This window comes from Triticum urartu, chromosome 3A (genome assembly GCF_056163025.1).
Source record: "Triticum urartu cultivar PI428250 chromosome 3A, HENAU_Tu73, whole genome shotgun sequence".
Classification (NCBI taxonomy): domain Eukaryota; kingdom Viridiplantae; phylum Streptophyta; class Magnoliopsida; order Poales; family Poaceae; genus Triticum; species Triticum urartu.
In genome coordinates, this window is record NC_141875.1 from 488,896,125 (window position 1) to 488,919,432 (window position 23,308).

Consider the following 23,308-nt stretch of genomic DNA (forward strand, 5'->3'; position numbering starts at 1 on the left):
TGATTGCTGCTCTGCTCCCCGAAAGGATTAATGCCATCCGCGCTTAAAGCAAACCATACATTCCTTGGGTCCTTTGCAAACTCATCCCAGTACTTTCTCTCGATTTTTCTCCACTGCGACCCGTCAACGGGTGCTCTCAACTTCTCATCTTTCTTTCGGTTCTCACTGTGCCATCGCATCAACTTGGCATGCTCTTCGTTTCTGAACAGACGTTTCAACCGTGGTATTATAGGAGCATACCACATCACCTTCGCAGGAACCCTCTTCCTGAGGGGGCTCGCCGTCAACATCACCAGGGTCATCTCTTCTGATCTTATACCGCAATGCACCGCATACCGGGCATGCGTTCAGATCTTTGTATGCACCGCGGTAGAGGATGCAGTCATTAGGGCATGCATGTATCTTCTCCACCTCCAATCCTAGAGGGCATACGACCTTCTTTGCTGCGTATGTACTGTCGGGCAATTCGTTGTCCTTTGGAAACTTCTTCTTCAATATTTTCAATAGCTTCTCAAATCCTTTGTCAGCCACAGCATTCTCTGCCTTCCACTGCAGCAATTCCAGTACGGTACCGAGCTTTGTGTTTCCATCTTCGCAATTGGGGTACAACCCTTTTTTTGTGATCCTCTAACATGCGATCGAACTTCAGCTTCTCCTTTTGACTTTCGCATTGCGTCCTTGCATCGACAATGACCCGGTGAAGATTATCATCATCGGGCACATCGTCTGGTTCCTCTTGATCTTCAGCAGCTTCACCCGTTGCAGCATCATTGGGCACATCGTCTGGTTCCTCTTGATCTTCACCAGCTCCCCCCGTTGCAGCATCACCGTATTCAGGGGGCACATAGTTGTCATCGTACTCTTATTCTTTGTCGTCTTCCATCATAACCCATATTTCTCTGTGCCTCGTCCAAACATTATAGTGTGGCATGAAACCCTTGTAAAGCAGGTGGGAGTGAAGGATTTTCCGGTTAGAGTAAGACCTCGTATTCCCACATTCAGTGCATGGACAACACATAAAACCATTCTGCTTGTTTGCCTCAGCCGCATCGAGAAACTCATGCACGCCCTTAATATACTCGCAGGTGTGTCTGTCACCGTACATCCATTGCCGGTTCATCTGCGTGCATTATATATAATTAAGTGTCCAAATTAATAGAAGTTCATCATCACATTAAAACCAGAGTGCATACATAGTTCTCATCTAACAACATATAGCTCTCCAAAGCATCTAATTAATTAAACCATATATTGAAACTATGTAAAACATTTCAATGCGAAAACAAATGCGATCATAATCGCAACCAAGGTAACAATTGATCCAATGGCATAATGATACCAAGCCTCGGTATGAATGGCATATTTTCTAATCTTTCTAATCTTCAAGCGCATTACATCCATCTTGATCTTGTGATCATCGACGACATCCACAATATGCAACTCCAATATCATCTTCTCCTCCTCAATTTTTTTTATTTTTTCCTTCAACAAATTGTTTTCTTCTTCAACTAAATTTAACCTCTCGACAATAGGGTCGGTTGGCATTTCCGATTCACATACATCCTACATAAATAAAATCTATGTCACGTTGGTCGGCATAATTTTCATAAACAATAAATGAACCAATAGTTATAAAGATAATATATATACCACATCCGAATCATAGACAGGACGAGGGCTGATGGGGGTGGATACCAAAACCATCGCACTGTATAAGATGCAATAATAAAAGTAAGAAAATAATACAAGTATCTATGTAAACATACAAGTAAGAATATTTTTCCTTTCAGAAAGAAGATAAGAACAAGAGGCTCACCACGGTGGTGTCGGCGATGAGCTCGGCGCGGGTGATCGACGACGGTGAAGACAGGGACGGGGCGTGACGGACCGCTAAACCTAGACAAATATTGTGGAAAATGGAGCTTGGAGGTCGAGCTTGGAGAGGAGAAACCTTAAGTAGTGTGGCTCGAGCATTCCATCGAACACCTTGTGTGCATAGGAGGTGAGCTAGAGCACCACCAAGCCCTCTCCCCCTCGGCCAGAAAAAAACAGAGCAGTGTGCTCTGCTCTTACGCGAGGGGGTATATATAGGCACCTCATTGGTCCCGGTTGGTGGCATGAACCGGGACTAAAGGGGAGCCTTTGGTCCCGGTTCAAGCCACCAACCGGGACCAATGGTGGTGGGCCAAGAGTGAGGCCCATTGGTCCCGGTTAGTCCCACCAACCGGGACCAAAAGGTCCAGATGAACCGGGACCAATGGTCCACGTGGCCCGGCCGGCCCCCTGGGCTCACGAACCGGGTCCAATGCCCCCATTGGTCCCGGTTCTGGACTGAACCGGGACTAATGGGCTGACCCGGCCTGGACCAAAGCCCTGTTTTCTACTAGTGCCTCCACCGCATCCTCGAGCCGCAATACAGCTAGGCAGGCGCACAAGGTTCATACACCATCGCCTTGCCAAGAAACCTAGAGGCGACCAGGAGAGAAAAATTAGGAAATGATGGAGCTTAAGATTCACATGGTGCCAGTAATCTTTTGCCACAAAAAACTGTACAGAAGTAGAGGGGGTTGGATAATATATGGCACAAGGCACACATGAAAGAAATACCAGTTTTGGCACAAGTTTCGGGTAAGGAAGATACTTAGACATTAAATAAAAAAACAATTGATTAGAGTTATTTCTCAGTTTAGATAAAAAAGAAAGAACCAATGATTGTTTACATATAGTAGAATTATGTCTCAGTTCAGATAAAAAAGAAATAGACACCGATTGTTTCCATATATATAGCAGAAGTATGGCTGATACAAAATTGAGTTATTTCCCTCAAACAAAGAAAGGCCCATGAAACACACACTTTGATAGCAAGAGTGCTATTTATTTATCTATGCAAACCTACAGCGGACCCATAATCCAAACATATGTAAAGCTTCCTGTAAATGTTAAGGTTTGAAATTTTTCTAAATAATTGTGTCCACTACATAGCATATGTCCAGACAACACTAAATGGATAGTGCAATCAGTCACACCAAATGCTCAGCAGCATTTTTGCTCCAAATGTAAACCAACATGATGGGGCGTCACAAGTAGATAGAAAGCGCAGCCTGCCAGGTGCCAGCCAACCCGGTAGTAGAATATATATTTCAGACATAAGAGATGGCACATGTATATAAACAACTAAACCATCATCTGAATTTTTGGAAGGAAGATGTAGGAGGTTGCTTGTAATAGTAATGGTTCAGTTATTATAGAGGATTCGGATGGTGTGTCCTTCCAAATGTTGATGCCACAGAAATGGTAACACAATTTATCAAAATCAAGTCTTGTGCTTGTGAAGAGAAGGATATATACTATTCGTCTATGACATATGTTGATAGTACTGTATCATATATCTTTGTCTAAACATCTCGCTTGCTAGGGTGTTGTGACAAAGGACCTGTTGGTGGTGATCACGTGCTCGCCCCGTCTCGCCGACGCGGTAGGCCATGGCGAGCAAGCCTTGCCAGACTCGCTCAGGTGTTGTGATGTGAGGTCCTGCCGACTTGTCTATAGTACATGTGCATAGCAAGTGTAGTCACACACGCTTGTAAGCAAATTCATAGAGGACACGCTTGTAAGCAAATTCATAGAGGAGTTGAGCAATATGCAATAAAATTATATACGGTGATGCCTACATTCTGTCGTTGCTTTGGAGCTGGTGGTGAAATAAGCTGGGTTTTCAGGTAGCATGGATAGTAGCAAGTAGGAACACCTAAGAGGCTACCATGATCAAGGCTAGGTCGAGCCATGCTTATGTGACACCACCGTTCTTCCTTTTGTGCAAGATCAACATCATATTTTAGTGTTTTTGTTCTCATCCAAAATGAGTTGCTTCCTGAGCCGAGAGGATGAACAGATTAACATATTTAACCGAATAGATCTTTAGCGGATGAACAGGTAAACCCACAAAAGAGAGAGGGGGATGGGGAAGTGGACAGGGTGCTCACCGATCCAGAACCCAACCGGTCGCCGCGCACGATGCAGTGGACGGGATGGTTGTGGCACAACTTCTCCTTCCCTTCTCCTGTTCCTCCCATCTCCTTCCAAACATCCCTCTCTCCATCTCGTGTTGGGTACAGGAGAATCTGACAGGGAGAGTCGATCTAAGAAAGGGAACTATGAGAGAGAGAGAGATGCGAACCTAGACGGAGACGAGACGTTGATGCCGTCCTTCCTCCCCTGGCTGTCCTCCTCCTTTCCGCCGTGCTCCTCCTCCTCGCCGTCAACGGTGGCCGCGCCGGGGTGGTCGGCTGGGTCGAGGAGACGGCGGGGCGGCGGCGGCCTGGTAGGCGAAGGAGATGGCGGCGCGGCGCGGGGCGGGGCGGGGCGGTGGCGATGCGGGCGGGGCAGCGAGGACCGAGGGAGGGAGAGGGAGAGGAGAGGGCGGGGCGATGCGGGCGGGCGGCGAGGACGAGGGAGGGGGCGCGAGTGCGGGCCGGGGAGCGGCTAGGTCATCTCCACGCGGGCCGTCGCCTTTTATACACCCCTAGGCAAAATTACGAAAATGCCCTCGGCGGCCACCCAATTTTACGGGCGGTGGCATGAAACGGAGCTAACTATTCATTGCAGCAATAACTTTTTTTGATCCGACGGACGAGATCTTCCACGCGGTTCATCCGATGGCCCAAGATCCATCAAGCAACCCGATCCGACGGCCGAGAGTTGCTAAACTCTGAGAGAGCCTGGGAGTGACTGCATCCCTTATTTCACGATGCAGCCGCATGGGGCACTGGCAAAAGTGAGCAGACGCAGGTAATTTTAGTACCACCTCGCCTAGCTGATGAGAAGTGGAGCTTTAGCAGCACTATAAAGGTGGCACATGGCAGCCCATTATGCATCAGCTCGCAGGCATAAATATCGTATTGTACACGAGCTCGGTTCGCCACTATAAAAATAGCACCATAAGAGAAAATTAAAACTAACTAGCAAAAGGGCCGTGCATTGTAACGGGAGAAAGAAAACACTATACATCCTTGAAAATATTCAATGGGCTACATTGCAACATAAAAGATAATTAATATGTTCTTACAAAGCTATAAAACAATTTATTTACGCCACTCAAATAGCATGATTCAACATTAAATGATGCTCCGATAAACAAAATAACACCCCATTTGTGACTAATCGTTACATAGCATGCAAGGACATATGCCATATAATCGAAGCCAAATAAAAACTAACTATATGGGTCTAGTCCAGGAGGGATCAACAGACAACTCCACATTGCATTTCGCGGAATTATGCCCCTGCCCATGGCACCTACAGCACCAATTCTTCATGCGAATCTCCATATATATAAGAGTGAAATATAAGAGTGAAAGAAGGGAAAGCAACACCATATACGTACTTGTCAAGAAATTCCATGGTTCAAAAGCAAAATGAGGACAAATACATCTCTATCCACGATGAAAAGTAATAAAATATAATTATTACAATTTGGGTATGCAAACAAACCAACGTGATTTGGAAATTTCATCCCATGAACAACTATTACAAACAAAAACTTGAATTAAGACCAAAAGGGAAATAAGCAAATAAATGACATGAAACAGCAAATCTGCACGTAGGTCTCTTGCGCGTGGCCCACCGTCCTTGGAGGAGGAGCTGCTGGTGGACGCCGCCTGCGTCGGATTGCCGTCGAGCTCGGGCCGCCGGCGTGGAAGTGCACCTTCAACTTGGCCGCCATGCTAATCTTCCTCTCATAAAACTGGACATTTGGAAATGACCTGAAGAAGGATTCATGTGATACTGTATGTTCAGCAAATGTATATTAAATTGGAGCATAACCAAACTCCCAAATAAACTTGTCGCAAATCCAACTTCTTTGCATACCTAGAGATAAACAATGAAAAGTAAGAATTAAGATTATCAAAAACAGATAAATAACAATGGAACATAAAGGAAAGATATGGCCATTACAATTTTTCTCAAGAAAAAAATAGCATTTTAGTATCAGAAGTTTATCTTTTAGTAAATGCACCAATGAGTAAGTGAAATCAGACGGTATAAAGAGGGTGAGGCAATACCTTACTTTGCTCTAACCGTTGCATGAGTTGACAGTCATCTCCTACCAAAACACCATGTTTTAACAAATGCAGACTTAGTGGGATCAACAGTTCACACTCCCACATTGAGGTAGTACATAAAAGAAGTGTTGCATTACGCATGCAGTAGTTCTGGACCCAGTTTTTGTTTACTCTAGTGGGTAAATCAAGTGAGCTTAGCATAACTTTAAGCAATTTGAGGCATATAGACCTTGCTCCATCCAGTTCCTTCTCATAGAGGATGTAGGTTGTGCACAAACAGAGTTTTCAGTTGACAGACAACCAAGGCCCCTTTTCAAGCCCTCATCAGTCAAGTCTACCTCACACAGAAGGCCACCAAAACTATCCAACATATGAAGCAATGTACATATTTATCAATTATGACACCATCACCAGAATTGCACCTTCCAAGATGGTGAACCCACAAATCCATGATGCATCTATTCAGAGGTATTGTGGTCGGATCAAATTGCTTCTTTATGAAGTCTAACTTTCAAAGGAGCAACATACATGATAATGATCTGAACTGCAGTCAACGATGTAATCCAACTGATAAATGTGCAATGTAGAAAAAAGATTACATGATGTTAGCATGTGAAATCAGCTCAGCTAATGAACTGACATTGAGAGAGCCCACGTTATGTCGTGCTTTGAAGGTTGCTACAGTAGGGCAAGCGTGATGGTTCTGTTTTCTTCTTGTCTAGCAGGAAAGTCTTGCATGCCACAAAGCCATGCATGGGATTCACGTAAAAGCCCCTAAAAACAGTACTGAAAATTGGTACCTCTGCTCGAGCACGGGCGCACGGTTCTCCGGCGAAGTTGGCGAGATTGGAAGCTTCAGACGCAGTAATTTCAAGAAGGGAAACTTGCAGTTTAGTCGGGATTTCAGTCGAGGGGCTCGGGAATCTTTTATGTCAAAGGAGGGCAGTTCGGGCGTAATCAGCATCGGTCATGTCATGCCTTTCGAGCAATTCTCCTGCACTGACACAGCAGGGATCCAATCTGAATCCTGGTAATCTCAATCCCTTTAGGAAAAAGCCTTCTGCTGCATCAAAACAGCCATTTCAATATTTAAAATTTTCAAGAACATTAGGTTCCTCAACCCCTACGTCTCCAAATATACATCATTTTTGTTCCTTGAAATTCAGAATAATATGACCGCGCAGACCGAACAGTGCTGCTCTATACACCAGATTTTTGACGAGTGCAAGTAAATTGAAAAAGAAATAACAGAATCCCATTGTTATTAAGGTTCAGTACGCACTTGTACAATGATAAATTATACTCCTAAACTTATGTCCCACCAGGAAGTTTCCGAAGTTACTAAGATGGTATATGCTAAGATCTTGGAGAAGTACAATCAAATAGTATGCAGATAATCAATTTGTAGATTTCCATGCAGAAGTACTCCCTCTGTTCCTAAATATAGGCCTTTCTAGAGATTCCAACAAGTGACTACATACGGAGCAAAATGAATGAATCTATGCTCTAAAATGTCTATATACATCCGTACGTGGTAGTCCATTCGAAATCTCTAAAAAAACTTATATTTAGAAATAGAGGGAGTACAATACATCATCTACCCAGGCCTGGGAAGCAACACAAAATTATGGCATGATATTATTCACTTGTTTTTGTTGCCAATGAACACTCAATTGTTCACTTGCCAATACAAGACTGCAACCACTACGTAGCCCTGTACATCGACCAAATACATTAATTAGTTTCCCGTGGGCAACATATCTTAAACAGTACTCGATGTTTCCACAAAAGGCTTGCTAAGGGTTGTCGTGTGATTGTCAAAATGCACTTCCATACTGCAGGTGAGGAATTGCAAAATCTAGCATCCAAGGCAAGCCACGATGAAAAAGGAGGAGGAGAGGCGGCAAGGGATCCAATGGATCTGTGGAGAACATGTGCCTCTGGATGGGTGCGCCGGGCAGGGCGGCAGGCCTTGAGATCCTTTGCGATGGATTTGCTGCGTGGCCGGGATCCCCGGCAACGGCCGAGAGCAGTTTGAACGGTGGTGGTGGCCGCGGCGGGGACGGCGGTGGTGGCGACGGCAAAGGGCGGCGGCGCGGACGGCGGTGGTGACCGAGGCAAATGGCGGCGGCGCGGACCCGAACTACTCCTCCCGCGCGCGTCTGCTCCCGGCTGCCGCGGCCGCTTTGGATCCCGACGAGCGAGCGAGGGCTTGGGTGGGGTTCTGCGGGCGACGGCGAGAGCAGGGGAGGAGGCAGAGGGTTGGTTTGGTTGTTTACCCCGTCCTCGCGTACACCTGATTCGGACGAGCCAAGTCACGTAGCAACCCATATAAGAAATCTTCCAATAAAAAAGCCCACTTGCCTATCTCGTTAGACTAAGCCCAATCGAGCGTCGTACGGGCGAAACGTTTTGTAGCAGTGACGGCGAACGAAACGGTTTTAGTACCACCTCGCGTATATATTTTAAACACCTCGTGTATATATTTTAAACTAGTAGAATGCCCGTGCGTTGCTATGGGCTATAATGTGTATGTTTGAGATTCCCTCTTCAAACATCAAACGGAGGCCCAATTGGCTCCCCGAAATCCAACGTTTGGACAGCTTGGGCTCTCCCAAATCCAGCCAATATCTCTACTCCTAATGGATGAGTTGGTTGAATAGTCCCACCACTTTCGTCTGATTTTTTTTCGTCCGGTTTATTTTCGTCTCACATCCCACCACCATATCTACTCACGTTAATTTTTTTACCCTCACAATAAAAAGTTTCCTAACCTTTCCAAAGTTTCCTAACTAGACACGTTATAAACGGGCAGGAACTGATAGCACGTTACCAATCAATAAAATTTAATTTCATGACAATCAATTCCAAATCCTAATTTTCCTAATACGTCGATCTTTCTCAAATCCTAATAAGCCCTCTTCCTCTTTCCTTTTTCACCGCTTCACCTAGAAAAAAAAACTCATCAATCACGCAACCCCTTCCTGCCTCTCCCCAACTCCCCAAGCGACATCCTCTCTCCCCTCCCTGCCGTCCCCCAAGACGCCCTCGTCGGCGCACTCTTCATCGGAGCGTCGTCCGCTGGAAGCCGGAGTCGGGAAGGAGAGCAGCCACCAGCGGGGGAGACCACAAGGGGAGGTGTTGGTTCTTCCTCTGATTGATGCATCCGCTCGTGGGGGCATTGCTGGTGGGGGGCGAGGAGCGATGTTGGTGGCCGTGCTGGGGCCCGGCGGCGTGGGCGGGCGCGCTGGAACTGGTTGTGTCGATGGCGTCGTTACCGCCGGAGACCACGTTCGTGTGGGCGCTGGCCAGCGCCGGGTGCGTGGCCGGGTAGGTGCGCGTGCCTCTCGACGGTCTGCTCGACCCGGCCGGGTCGGCGGCTGTACGGCTTCTATGTGCTGCACACTGCAAAGGGCTTTCGTCGCTCGACGAGGTCATCCAGCGGTAAGGGGAAAAAAACCCCTTCGATCCCTAACACTACCCCACCACAACAATCCATTGCTAAATTTTCTATGACTGTTTGGTTAAATTTGCAGGTCGGACAAGCTCGTTGGCCACATTGGGTAGCTGCCGCCCTCTGCTGAGATTGTTCACACCATGGATGAGATCTCCAACACTGTAAGTTACTCTTCTTTGGTTACGTTTTATTTAATCTGTGTAGTTTGATGTGGGTTGGCTGATGATTGGCTAGGTTTGCTTGGTCATTGATTCGGTGGAGCTGTGCAGGGACACGCACTCAGATAGGTGATTGGATGACGTCTGCTTGCTTCTTGTGTAATAATTTGGAAGCTCTGCAGCAAAGTGTTTTCAGTTTTCTTTTACTGAATATAAATATGTATGTGAACTAGGGAGTTTACGGAGGAAGCAGATAAGGCATCAATGACGAATTATGAGCATCTTCAAGTAAGGTCTATAACATAAATGGCATCTGTGAAAAGGGAGAGAGCAGAGTGAAATGACCAAACCAGAACGGTAACATTCATTTCTGTGATTTTCTGCAGTACCTGAACACATATACTACTTTATAAAACGCGGTACTAAACGCTGAGAGTGAAGGTGCCCTGCCTACCAGAGGAATATGGGAAGGCAGCAAATAACTTGCGTATCGACTTTGAGAAAGGAGGGATTCATCTTCGTAACAGTTGCCATAGTGATAGTTATATTCCGGTGTGATTGTTAGCTTTGAATTTGAATTAGAAAGATAATGCTCTACCATTGCAGATAAACTCGAGCATCTTAATCAGCTGAACCTTGCAATTGCGCATCTGGGTAGAAAGTAGGTATTGGGCAGGCCGTTGCTAAGCTTAGTACTATTTTCACTGTCGAACTTGAATATATTGAAGTCAGTTGTAGTTCCAATTTGGAATTTAGTACCATGCATATCAGCATATTAAGAGAAGCCTGATTGGTTCCATTGATTTGCTATAGAACGTTTTATTAGACATGAAGGTGCTTGGCCTTTCTTTTACAAAAATAGGGTAAGACCTACTTTGAAGAAAAATTGCTTGTTATGTTTACGAGTGGAGCGAGAAAACAATTGCTAATCTCCTTTCATATAGTCATTTTTGTAGCTTAGTTGTTCATCTACAGATATTGGTGGTCATGCCTTGCCCCTCACTTCCCTCCAAGCTTGTCGCCCTCGCCCCCCTCTTTGAGGCAGCCGCCCGCTGCTCATCTCGGTGGCGTCAGGCGCGGCCGTACCCACCATGGCATCGGCGTGGCCCTCCCTGCAAGGAGCGGCGCCTCCTTGGTACGATCGTGACGCTGTTCAGCCGGATCGGCGGGGGTTAGTAGGCTCACAGGCTGGCGTTTCCTCGGATGCATCGATGTTCTAATCATGATGGCATGACCATAGATCGTATGAGTCTAGAAGACTTTGGGGCGGCTCATCTGCGTGGATGGTTGTGGCTGGGCACACAATCCATTAATAAGCCTTCAAATTTTCACACAGAAGGTCCCCTCCTTTTCCTTTTTGCATTTTTTTCTTTTTAATTTTTTAGATTGCTTGCGTTGGCAAATGGAAGAAAGACTCAGAATCCTAGATTTCTACTTTCTATCAGAAGCTTGTAACTGATCTGTAAGCTCACCAGCCAAGCTGTCCATTTGGATTTCAGTAGATATATGGAGTATATTCACTCACATTGTCCACGACTTGTTTGAAGAAATTTCTCTTCTGATTTGGTATTGCATTGCTGAGCACTTACTATGAATTACATGCAGCATGTGTATGTTCTATAGCTTCTATTGTACAGTTTTCCTTCTTTTTTTCAGGTTGTCCAGATGAGCACTGGCCACTGGGAAATGGCAACTTGGTTGAACTGAATCAGCTCTAATCTCCTAAATTTGTGCATTTATCTTAAAAAACACTGCAATGCTACCTCCCCGTAGTAATAAATAAGTATATTATGAAGCTCATATATGATTATTACTATTATTTTTGCACGTTCAATCAATTCCACTGATAAATCATTTATGCATTTTTAGAACAAGCATCAAGCATCATGTGGCATTATAGTCATTGGTGAAGATTGACAATGCACTCAAATACAAGACTTATGATGGTGTTTGGTGACTGATAAAGATGATTGGAAAGGTGCTTTCCAGGCATAAGGTGAATCTTCTATATTTCACTTTTTAATATAATTTAGCCGGTACGATGTATATTTTCTGAAAACTATATCGCCATTGTGGGTTATCTGACTAAAATTACATTTTCTGCTTGGCACGGATTCATATATATTAATATGGGCAAAGGAAACTCACAATAATTTATGTCAGTGAAAGACTTCTAAAACCAGTGAAGTGTCTTAGTAAGGATGACACGCCGTTGTGCCTCTCGGCCTGAACAATATAGCTCATTTAGTTCATCGCCACAACTGGCTACACGGCGTGACGGAGCAGCTCCACATGTCCTGCGAGGACACGGATGTTGGGTTTCGTAGTAATTTTAAAAAATTTCCTACGCACACGCAAGATCATGTGATGCATAGCAACGAGGGGGGGAGTGTGATCTACATACCTAGTAGATCGACAACGGAAGCGTTTGGTTGATGTAGTCGTACGTCTTCACGATCCGACCGATCAAGCACCGAAACTACGGCACCTCCGAGTTCTAGCACACGTTCAGCTCGATGACGATCCCCGGACTCCGATCCAGCAAAGTGTCGGGGAAGAGTTCCGTCAGCACGACGGCGTGGTGACGATCTTGATGCACTACAGCAGCAGGGCTTCGCCTAAACTCCGCTACAGTATTATCAAGGACTATGGTGGCTGGGGGCGCTGCACACGGCTAAGGAATAGATCACGTGGATCAACTTGTGTCTCTCTGGGGTGCCCCTGCCTCCGTATATAAAGGACCAAGAGGGGGAGGCCGGCCGGCCACATATGGCGTGCCAGGAGGAGTCCTACTCCCTCCGGGAGTAGGACTTCTCCCCCAATCCTTGTTGGATTAGGATTCATGAGGTGGAAAAGAGAGAGAGAGAGAAGGAGGAGGGCGTCGGCCCCCTCTCTCCTTGTCCTATTCGGACTAGGGGGGGAGGGGCGTGCGGCCCAAGCCCTGGCTGCCTCTCCTCTTCTTCCACTATGGCCCATTAAGGCCCATATAGCTCCCGGGGGGTTCCGGTAACCTCCCGGTACTCCGGTAAAATCCCGATTTCACCCGGAACACTTCCGATATCCAAACATAGGCTTCCAATATATCAATCTTTATGTCTCGACCATTTCGAGACTCCTTGTCATGTCCGTGATCACATCCGGGACTCCGAACAACCTTCGGTACATCAAAATGCATAAACTCATAATATAACTGTCATCGTAACCTTAAGCGTGCGGACCCTACGGGTTCGAGAACAATGTAGACATGACCGAGACACGTCTCCGGTCAATAACCAATAGCGGGACCTGGATGCCCATATTGGCTCCTACATATCCTACGAAGATCTTTATCGGTCAGACCGCATAACAACATACGTCGTTCCCTTTGTCATCGGTATGTTACTTGCCCGAGATTCGATCGTCGGTATTCCAATACCTAGTTCAATCTCGTTGCCGGCAAGTCTCTTTACTCGTTCTGTAATACACCATCCCACAACTAACTCATTTAGTTGTAATGCTTGCAAGGCTTAAGTGATGTGCATTACCGAGAGGGCCCAGAGATACCTCTCCGACAATCGGAGTGACAAAACCTAATCTCGAAATACGCCAACCCAACATGTACCTTTGGAGACACCTGTAGTACTCCTTTATAATCACCCGGTTACGTTGTGACGTTTGGTAGTACCCAAAGTGTTCCTCCGGTAAACGAGAGTTGCATAATCTCATAGTTATAGGAACATGTATAAGTCATGAAGAAAGCAATAGCAACATACTAAACGATCGGGTGCTAAGCTAATGGAATGGGTCATGTCAATCAGATCATTCTCTTAATGATGTGATCCCGTTAATCAAATAACAACTCATTGTTCATGGTTAGGAAACATAACCAACTTTGATTAACGAGCTAGTCAAGTAGAGGCATACTAGTGACACTTTGTTTGTCTATGTATTCACACATGTATTATGTTTCCGGTTAATACAATTCTAGCATGAATAATAAACATTTATCATGATATAAGGAAATAAATAATAACTTTATTATTGCCTCTAGGGCATATTTCCTTCAGTCTCCCACTTGCACTAGAGTCAATAATCTAGTTCACATCGCCATGTGATTTAACAGCAATAGTTCACATCACCATGTGATTAACACCCATAGTTCACATCGATATGTGATCAACACCCAAAGGGTTTACTAGAGTCAGTAATCTAGTTCACATCGCTATGTGATTAACACCCAAAGAGTACTAAGGTGTGATCATGTTTTGCTTGTGAGATAATTTTAGTCAACGGGTCTGTCACATTCAGATCCGTAAGTATTTTGTGAATTTCTATGTCAACAATGCTCTGCACGGAGCTACTCTAGCTTATTGCTCCCACTTTCAATATGTATCTAGATCGAGACTTAGAGTCATCCAGATCTGTGTCAAAACTTGCATCAACGTAACTTTTAACGACGAACCTTTTTGTCACCTCCATAATTGAGAAATATTTCCTTATTCCACTAAGGATAATTTTGACCGTTGTCCAGTGATCTACTCTTAGATCACTATTGTACTCCCTTGCTTTAACACAGTGTAGGGTATACAATAGATCTGGTACACAGCATGGCATACCTTATAGAACCTATGGCTGAGGCATAGGGAATGACTTTCATTCTATTTCTATCTTCTACCGTGGTCGGGCTTTGAGTCTTACTCAATTTCACACCTTGCAACACAGGAAAGAACTCTTTCTTTGACTGTTCCATTTTAAACTATTTCAAAATCTTGTCAAGGTATGTACTCATTGAAAAAATTTATCAAGCGTCTTGATCTATCTCTATAGATCTTGATGCTCAATATGTAAGTAGCTTTACCGAGGTCTTTCTTTGAAAAACTCCTTTCAAATATTCCTTTATGCTTTCTAGAAAATTATACATTATTTCCGATCAACAATATGTTGTTCACATATACTTATCAAAAATGTTGTAGTGCTCCCACTCACTTTCTTGTAAATACAGACTTCACCGTAAGTCTGTATAAAACTATATGCTTTGATCAATTTATCAAAGCGTATATTCCAACTCCAAGATTCTTGCACCAGTCCATAGATGGATCGCTGGAGCTTGCATATTTAGTTAACACCTTTAGGATCGACAAAACCTTCTAGTTGCATCGTATACAACTCTACTTTAGTAAATCCATTAAGGAATGCAGTTTTGTTTATCCATTTGCCAGATTTCATAAAATGCGGCAATTGCTAACATGATTCGGACAGACTTAAGCATATATACGAGTGAGAAAATCTCATCGTAGTCAACACCTTGAACTTGTCAAAAACCTTTTGCGATAAGTCGAGCTTTTTAGACAGTAATATTACCGTCAGCGTCAGTCTTCTTCTTGAAGATCCATTTATTCTCAATTGCTTGCCGATCATCGGGCAAGTCAACCAAAGTCCACACTTTGTTCTCATACATGGATCCCATCTCAGATTTCATGGCTTCAAGCCACTTTGCGAAATCTGGGCTCACCATCGCTTCTTCATAGTTCGTAGGTTCATCATGATCTAGTAGCATGACTTCCAGAACAGGATTACCGTACCACTCTGGTGCGGATCTTACTCTAGTTGATCTACGAGGTTCAGTAGTATCTTGTTCTGAAGTTTCATGATCATCATCATTAGCTTCCTCGCTAACTGGTGTAGGTGTCGCAGAAATAGTTTTCTGTGATGTACTACTTTCCAATAAGGGAGTAGGTACAGTTACCTCGTCAAGTTCTACTTTCCTCCCACTCACTTCTTTCGAGAGAAACTCCTTCTCCAGAAAGTTTCCAAATTTAGCAACAAAAGTCTTGCCTTCGGATCTGTGATAGAAGGTGTATCCAATAGTTTCCTTTGGATATCCTATGAAGACACATTTCTCCGATTTGGGTTCGAGCTTATCAGGTTGAAGCTTTTTCACATAAGCACCGCAGCCCCAAACTTTTAGAAACGACAACTTTGGTTTCTTGCCAAACCACAGTTCATAAGGCGTCGTCTCAACGGATTTTGATGGTGCCCTATTTAACGTGAATGCAGCTGTCTCTAGAGCGTATCCCCAAAACGACAGCGGTAAATCAGTAAGAGACATCATAGATCGCACCATATCTAGTAAAGTACGATTACGACGTTCGGACACACCATTACGCTGTGGTGTTCCGGGTGGCGTGAGTTGCGAAACTATTCCACAATTTTTCAAATGTACACCAAACTCGTAACTCAAATATTCTCCTCCACGATCAGATCGTAGAAACTTTATTTTCTTGTTACGATGATTTTCAACTTCACTTTGAAATTCTTTGAACTTTTCAAACGTTTTAGACTTATGTTTTATTAAGTAGATATACCCATATCTGCTTAAGTCATCTGTGAAGGTGAGAAAATAACGATATCCGCCACGAGCCTCAATATTCATCAGACCACATACATCTGTATGTATGATTTCCAACAAATCTGTTGCTCTCTCCATAGTATCGGAGAACGGTGTTTTGGTCATCTTGCCCATGCGGCACGGTTCGCAAGTACCAAGTGATTTATAATCAAGTGGTTCCAAAAGTCCATCAGTATGGAGTTTCTTCATGCGCTTTACACCGATATGACCTAAACGGCAGTGCCACAAATAAGTTGCACTATCATATTAACTTTGCATCTTTTGGTTTCAATATTATGATTATGTGTATCACTACGATCAAGATCCAACGAACTATTTTCATTGGGTGTGTAACCATATAAGGTTTTATTCATGTAAACAGAACAACAATTTATTCTCTTACTTAAATGAATAACCGTATTACAATAAACATGATCAAATCATATTCATGCTCAACGCAAACACCAAATAACACTTATTCAGGTTCAACACTAATCCCGAAAGTATAGGGAGTGTGCGATGATGATCATATCAATCTTGGAACCACTTCCAACACACATCGTCACTTCACCCTTAACTAGTCTCTGTTTATTCTGCAACTCCCGTTTCGAGTTACTAATCTTAGCAACTGAACTAGTATCAAATACTGAGGGGTTGCTATAAACACTAGTAAAGTACACATCAATAACATGTATATCAAATATACTTATGTTCACTTTGCCATCCTTCTTATCTGCCAATTACTTGGGGTAGTTCCGCTTCCAGTGACCAGTCCCTTTGCAGTAGAAACACTTAGTCTCAGGCTTAGGACCAGACTTGGGCTTCTTCACTTGAGCAGCAACTTGCTTGCTGTTCTTCTTGAAGTTCCCCTTCTTCCCTCTGCCCTTTTCTTGAAACTAGTGGTCTTGTCTACCATCAACACTTGATGTCGATTTCTACCTTCGTCAATTTCCGCATTACGAAGAGCTTGGGAATCGTTTCCGTTATCCCTTGCATATCATAGTTCATCACGAAGTTCTACTAACTTGGTGATGGTGACTAGAGAATTCTGTCAATCACTGTCTTATCTGGAACATTAACTCCCACTTGATTCAAGCGATTGTAGTACTCAGACAATCTGAGCATATGCTCACTAGTTGAGCGATTCTCCTCCATCTTTTAGCTATAGAACTTGTTGGAGACATCATATCTCCCAACTCGGGTATTTGCTTGAAATATTAACTTCAACTCCTGGAACATCTCATATGCTCCATGACGTTCAAAACGTCTTTAAAGTCCCGACTCTAAGCCATTAAGCATGGTGCACTAAACTATCAAGTAGTCATCATATTGAGCTAGCCAAACGTTCATAACGTCTGCATCTGCTCCTGCAATAGGTCCGTCACCTAGCGGTGCATCAAGGACATAATTCTTCTGTGCAGCAATGAGGATAAACCTCATATTATGGATCCAATCCGCATCATTGCTACTAACATCTTTCAACACAATTTTCTCTAGGAACATATCAAAATAAACACAGGGAAACAACAACGCGAGCTATTGATCTACAACATAATTTGCAAAATACTATCAGGACTAAGTTCATGATAAATTTAAGTTCAATTAATCATATTACTTAAGAACTCCCACTTAGATAGACATCCCTCTAATCCTCTAAGTGATTACGTGATCCAAATCAACTAAACCATGTCCGATCATCACGTGAGATGGAGTAGTTTCATTGGTGAACATCATTATGTTGATCATATCTACTATATGATTCACGCTCGACCTTTCGGTCTCCGTGTTCCGAGGCCATATCTGTATATGCTTGGCTCGTCAAATATAACCTGAGTATTCCGCGTGTGCAACTGTTTTGCACCCGTTGTATTTGAACGTAGAACCTATCACACCCGATCATCACGTGGTGTCTCAGCACGAAGAACTTTCGCAACGGTGCATACTCAGGGAGAACACTTCTTGATAATTAGTGAGAGATCATCTTATAATGCTACCGTCAATCAAAGCAAGATAAGATGCATAAAAGATAAACATCACATGCAATCAATATAAGTGATATGATATGGCCATCATCATCTTGTGCTTGTGATCTCCATCTCCGAAGCACCGTCGTGATCACCATCGTCACCGGCGTGACACCTTGATCTCCATCGTAGCATCGTTGTCGTCTCGCCAATCTTATGCTTCCACGACTATCACTACCGTTTAGTAATAAAGTAAAGCATTACATCGCGATTGCATTGCATACAATAAAGCGACAACCATATGGCTCCTGCCGGTTGCCGATAACTCGGTTACAAAACATGATCATCTCATACAATAAAATTCAGCATCATGTCTTGACCATATCACATCACAACATGCCCTGCAAAAACAAGTTAGACGTCCTCTACTTTGTTGTTGCAAGTTTTACGTGGCTGCTACGGGATTAAGTAAGAACCAATCTCACCTACGCATCAAAACCACAACGATAGTTTGTCAATTTGACTCCGTTTTAACCTTCGCAAGGACCGGGCGTAGCCACACTTGGTTCAACTAAAGTTGGAGAAACTGTCACCCACAAGCCACCTCTGTGCAAAGCACGTCGGGAGAACCGGTCTCGCGTAAGCGTACGCGTAATGTCGGTCTGGGCCGCTTCATCCAACAATACCGCCGAACCAAAGTATGACATGCTGGTAGGCAGTATGACTTATATCGCCCACAACTCACTTGTGTTCTACTCGTGCATATAATATCAACATATAAAACCTAGGCTCGGATGCCACTGTTGGGTTTCGTAGTAATTTCAAAAAAATTCCTACGCACACGCAAGATCATGTGATGCATAGCAACGAGGGGGGGAGTGTGATCTACATACCTAGTAGATCGACAACGAAAGCGTTTGGTTGATGTAGTCGTACGTCTTCACGATCCGACCGATCAAGCACCGAAACTACGGCACCTCCGAGTTCTAGCACACGTTCAGCTCAATGACGATCCCCGGACTCCGATCCAGCAAAGTTTCGGGGAAGAGTTCCGTCAGCACGACGGCGTGGTGACGATCTTGATGCACTACAGCAGCAAGGCTTCGCCTAAACTCCGCTACAGTATTATCAAGGACTATGGTGGCTGGGGGCGCCGCACACGGCTAAGGAATAGATCACGTGGATCAACTTGTGTCTCTCTGGGGTGCCCCTGCCTCCGTATATAAAGGACCAAGAGGGGGAGGCCGGCCGGCCACATATGGCGCGCCAGGAGGAGTCCTACTCCCTCCGGGAGTAGGACTTCTCCCCCAATCCTTGTTGGATTAGGATTCATGAGGTGGAAAAGAGAGAGAGAGAGAGAGAGAAGGAGGAGGGCGCCGGCCCCCTCTCTCCTTGTCCTATTCGGACTAGGGGGGAGGGGCGCGCGGCCCAAGCCCTGGCTGCCTCTCCTCTTCTTCCACTATGGCCCATTAAGGCCCATATAGCTCCCGGGGGGTTCCGGTAACCTCCCGGTACTCCGGTAAAATCCCGATTTCACCCGGAACACTTCCGATATCCAAACATAGGCTTCCAATATGTCAATCTTTATGTCTCGACCATTTCGAGACTCCTTGTCATGTCCGTGATCACATCCGGGACTCCGAACAACCTTCGGTACATCAAAATGCATAAACTCATAATATAACTGTCATCGTAACCTTAAGCGTGCGGACCCTACGGGTTCGAGAACAATGTAGACATGACTGAGACACGTCTCCGATCAATAACTAATAGCGGGACCTGGATGCCCATATTGGCTCCTACATATTCTACGAAGATCTTTATCGGTCAGACCGCATAACAACATACGTCGTTCCCTTTGTCATCGGTATGTTACTTGCCCGAGATTCGATCGTCGGTATTCCAATACCTAGTTCAATCTCGTTGCCGGCAAGTCTCTTTACTCGTTCTGTAATACACCATCCCGCAACTAACTCATTTAGTTGTAATGCTTGCAAGGCTTAAGTGATGCGCATTACCGAGAGGGCCCAGAGATACCTCTCCGAAAATCGGAGTGACAAAACCTAATCTCGAAATACGCCAACCCAACATGTACCTTTGGAGACACCTGTAGTACTCCTTTATAATCACCCAGTTACGTTGTGACGTTTGGTAGTACCCAAAGTGTTCCTCCGGTAAACGGGAGTTGCATAATCTCATAGTTATAGGAACATGTATAAGTCATGAAGAAAGCAATAGCAACATACTAAACGATCGGGTGCTAAGCTAATGGAATGGGTCATGTCAATCAGATCATTCTCTTAATGATGTGATCCCGTTAATCAAATAACAACTCATTGTTCATGGTTAGGAAACATAACCATCTTTGATTAACGAGCTAGTCAAGTAGAGGCATACTAGTGACACTTTGTTTGTCTATGTATTCACACATGTATTATGTTTCCGGATAATACAATTCTAGCATGAATAATAAACATTTATCATGATATAAGGAAATAAATAATAACTTTATTATTGCCTCTAGGGCATATTTCCTTCAACAGAGTCAGCGTTGCACGGCCGCCGTAGGTGAGAGATCGTGCCATCGTGCTGCATGACCCCCGTCGGCACAACTGGCCACACGGCGTGACAGAGCAGCTCCACATGTCCTGCGAGGACACGGAGTCAGCATTGCACGGCCGCCATAGGTGAGAGATCGTGCCATCGTGCCGCATGACCCCCGTCGGCTCTAGACTGGTTTGTTTGTTTCTCTCCTTTAGATGTGCAATTAGGAACGGAAAAGCCGGTTTGTCGCCAATTCATAGAAAAGGAATAGACGGTTGTCAAACAAAGGAAGGATGCTGGCTGGTAATTGGGACTGGGGCATTGAGATTGAAATTAACATGTGCCGTGAATCGACGAGGGTCTCACGGGTGGAACATACGAACCGGGCACGTAATTTTTTTTCCGTGAGAGAGGAGGAATAATGTGAGAGAGGAGGAATAATGTGAGAGAGGAGGAATAATGTGAGAGAGGAGGAATAATGTGAGAGCGGAAGATGTGTCTGTGGCTCGAGGGCTACTATTGCTTGCGAAAGCAGTGGCAGGGAGCAACCGATGGAGAAGGAGAGGCTAGGAAGGAAGAAGAGAAAGTAGCACACGATCAGGATGGGTGGCTGTGCATGGGCTATTGTGTTGTGTGCCTGCGGCCAAGCCAATTGGGAGAGAGGCAACCACCGCAGAGATAGAGGAAAGTAGCAGTCCATGCATGTTGCTCAGCATCAGGTTAAGGTGGGTAGTTTCTGCCGCTATGCCGCCGCATCGGACGACTGGGAGCAGGGAAGAAAAATTAAAGGAGAAAATATCATAGCGGAAGAGACTGGGCCCAAAAAGGGGCAAGTTCATCCCAAACTCGTTTTTGATGTTTCAGGGTCACCTCTCCGTCCATACACCGAACTAGGAACTCGCAATTGTTTCCTGTTATTGAACTGGACATAATCAGTCTATTTAAAACTGGTACAAAACCATGCATATTTTTGAGTTGATACAAAAAGACCAATGGTTTCTTTTTTGCATTATTGCCGTCCAGAGTGTAAGAGTTTTAGCCAAACAAGTTTATGCCTAACATTTAGTTAGTAATGACTGAAATCTGTTTTCAGATTTAAGCAATGAGGATGTTAGAACTAAATTATAGTTCCAGCATGAAATTAGGTAATTTCTTGTAGATAATCATAGTGGTATATTTTGTTGTGTTCGGTTTACAAGAATTAAAAATATAGAGATATTGTTGAGAAAACAAGAAGTTAAGTGGATTCATGGTTGACAAGCAAAGTTATTTTGGGGAAAGTTCCGTAGTAATGTTTACGAGCATTTAGCATGTGTGTCATGCTTGTTTTCAGTGGAATATTACATGATATGGTTCTATAAGTTCTGGAGATTCTACTGGTGTGGGTAGTTATTTGCTTAATGGTGTAACTTAAGCCAACTGCATAATGACCTTCATATGGTTTCGCCGTTGTTTTTTCTCCCGTTGTGCTTGCGTGTTCAATCTTGTTATTATTGCATCTTGTGGTCTATTCTGATAGGTCATGTTTGTTTGTAGGGTGACAGTTTATACATCTAGGGAACCAGGGCAATTTGGACATGTGATATTTCCTCGAGTAAGCAAACTTCTTTTGTATGGCCCAGCCTGATGATCAACACCCATCTGGTTTTATATGGTGCCACTTTTGTTGTATACAACAAGCAACTATTCATTTTGTGTGCCTTGCAACAACATCATAATCTCATTAAACCTGCAATAGATCACACATTCAGTACATTTCAATTTCTAATTAGTCTAGACCGTGAAGTATCTGTTTTTTTAACATAACAGGGTTATCTGATCATATAATCTGTCACAAGTAGTAAGGGTGGGTAGATGAGCAAATTTTTCCAGATGGCAAGATATCTATACAAATTATGGAACTTGAATTTGAACATTGGAGAAGTGGACAGTGGACGAGACTACCACCGTTATATATAATTATAGTGATATTCAAAGCTATTTTTTTGTCTTAATGTAAAGTTTATCACAGACAGACATCCACCCAGAAACACACACATGAGACATGACACACACACTTCCTTTTGGATTTGCCGGTTCTATGTTACCTCAGGAGCACAAAACTTGAGTAATTATAGCAAAACAATTCAAGGATGAGACTACGAACCAACCTGTGGGTGGATGGTTAGATGTACTGTGGTATCTCCAGCCCATCAGGGTTCAAATCCTGGTGCTCGCATTTATTCCTGGATTTATTTCAAGATTTTCGGTTATGCACATTCAGTGGGAGGAGACGTTCCCGTCGACGACGAGGTGCCTACGGACTTCGTAAATTTCAAAATGATATGCCGGCTCAGTCTTTCGGAGATGCTCATAGGGGTAGGGTGTGCGTGTGTGCGTTCATAGAGGTAAGTGTGTGCACGTGTATATGAGCGCTTGTGTTTGTACTGATGTTCAAAAAAATTGAAGGACGAGACTACTGGACAGTGCAGAATACCTCTTTATTCCCATATAAAGGACACATATTCCTTGCGACTGTCTTTTCATATACCATGATATGTTCCTATTTGCCAAAGAGTTGGCAAGGTACCGGCCCAAAATCAAGTGCATTATGAGCACCCCTATTCCTAGCTGCTAATCTGGATCTTAATAATTAATGCCCATACCTTATTAGACCAAAAGAAGCAATACTTCCATTGATAGACTAAACGACTCATGGCATGTGGACTAATGGACATGTCTTTTAATTCAAGGCATGGAGAACTCGGTACATGTTG

The 23,308-nt window shown here is 44.1% G+C and overlaps 1 protein-coding gene and 1 long non-coding RNA gene across 2 annotated transcripts; one reads left to right on the forward strand and one right to left on the reverse strand.

Annotated features, from left to right (window-relative positions):
* Positions 1 to 1,152: 1,152 nt before the first annotated feature.
* Positions 1,153 to 4,471, reverse strand: LOC125546899 (uncharacterized). The gene is made up of 4 exons (XM_087547440.1): positions 4,178 to 4,471; positions 3,984 to 4,121; positions 1,651 to 1,708; positions 1,153 to 1,563 (listed from the first exon to the last, which is right to left on the reverse strand). Exons 2-4 carry the CDS (start codon positions 4,097 to 4,099, stop codon positions 1,258 to 1,260), a joined length of 480 nt encoding a protein of 159 aa, XP_087403566.1. The 5' UTR covers positions 4,100 to 4,121; positions 4,178 to 4,471; the 3' UTR covers positions 1,153 to 1,257.
* Positions 4,472 to 9,023: 4,552 nt separating this feature from the next.
* Positions 9,024 to 22,305, forward strand: LOC147980221 (uncharacterized). Its single transcript, XR_015599777.1, has 7 exons — positions 9,024 to 9,506; positions 9,599 to 9,680; positions 9,789 to 9,806; positions 9,911 to 10,034; positions 10,653 to 11,016; positions 11,547 to 11,673; positions 22,089 to 22,305. It is a non-coding gene; the product is annotated as an uncharacterized LOC147980221 (long non-coding RNA).
* The last annotated feature ends 1,003 nt before the right edge of the window (positions 22,306 to 23,308 follow it).

What these genes read in the sequence shown, in the direction of transcription:
- LOC125546899 (XM_087547440.1), bottom strand. Translation starts at nt 4,099, where the DNA reads ATGGAGAGAGGGATGTTTGGAAGGAGATGGGAGGAACAGGAGAAGGGA. An exon ending in ACCGGTTGGGTTCTGGATCG is followed by an intron (nt 1,709 to 3,983) that starts GTGAGCACCCTG and finishes CATCTTATACAG; the next exon opens with TGCGATGGTTTTGGTATCCA. An exon ending in CTGTCTATGATTCGGATGTG is followed by an intron (nt 1,564 to 1,650) that starts GTATATATATTA and finishes TTATTTATGTAG; the next exon opens with GATGTATGTGAATCGGAAAT.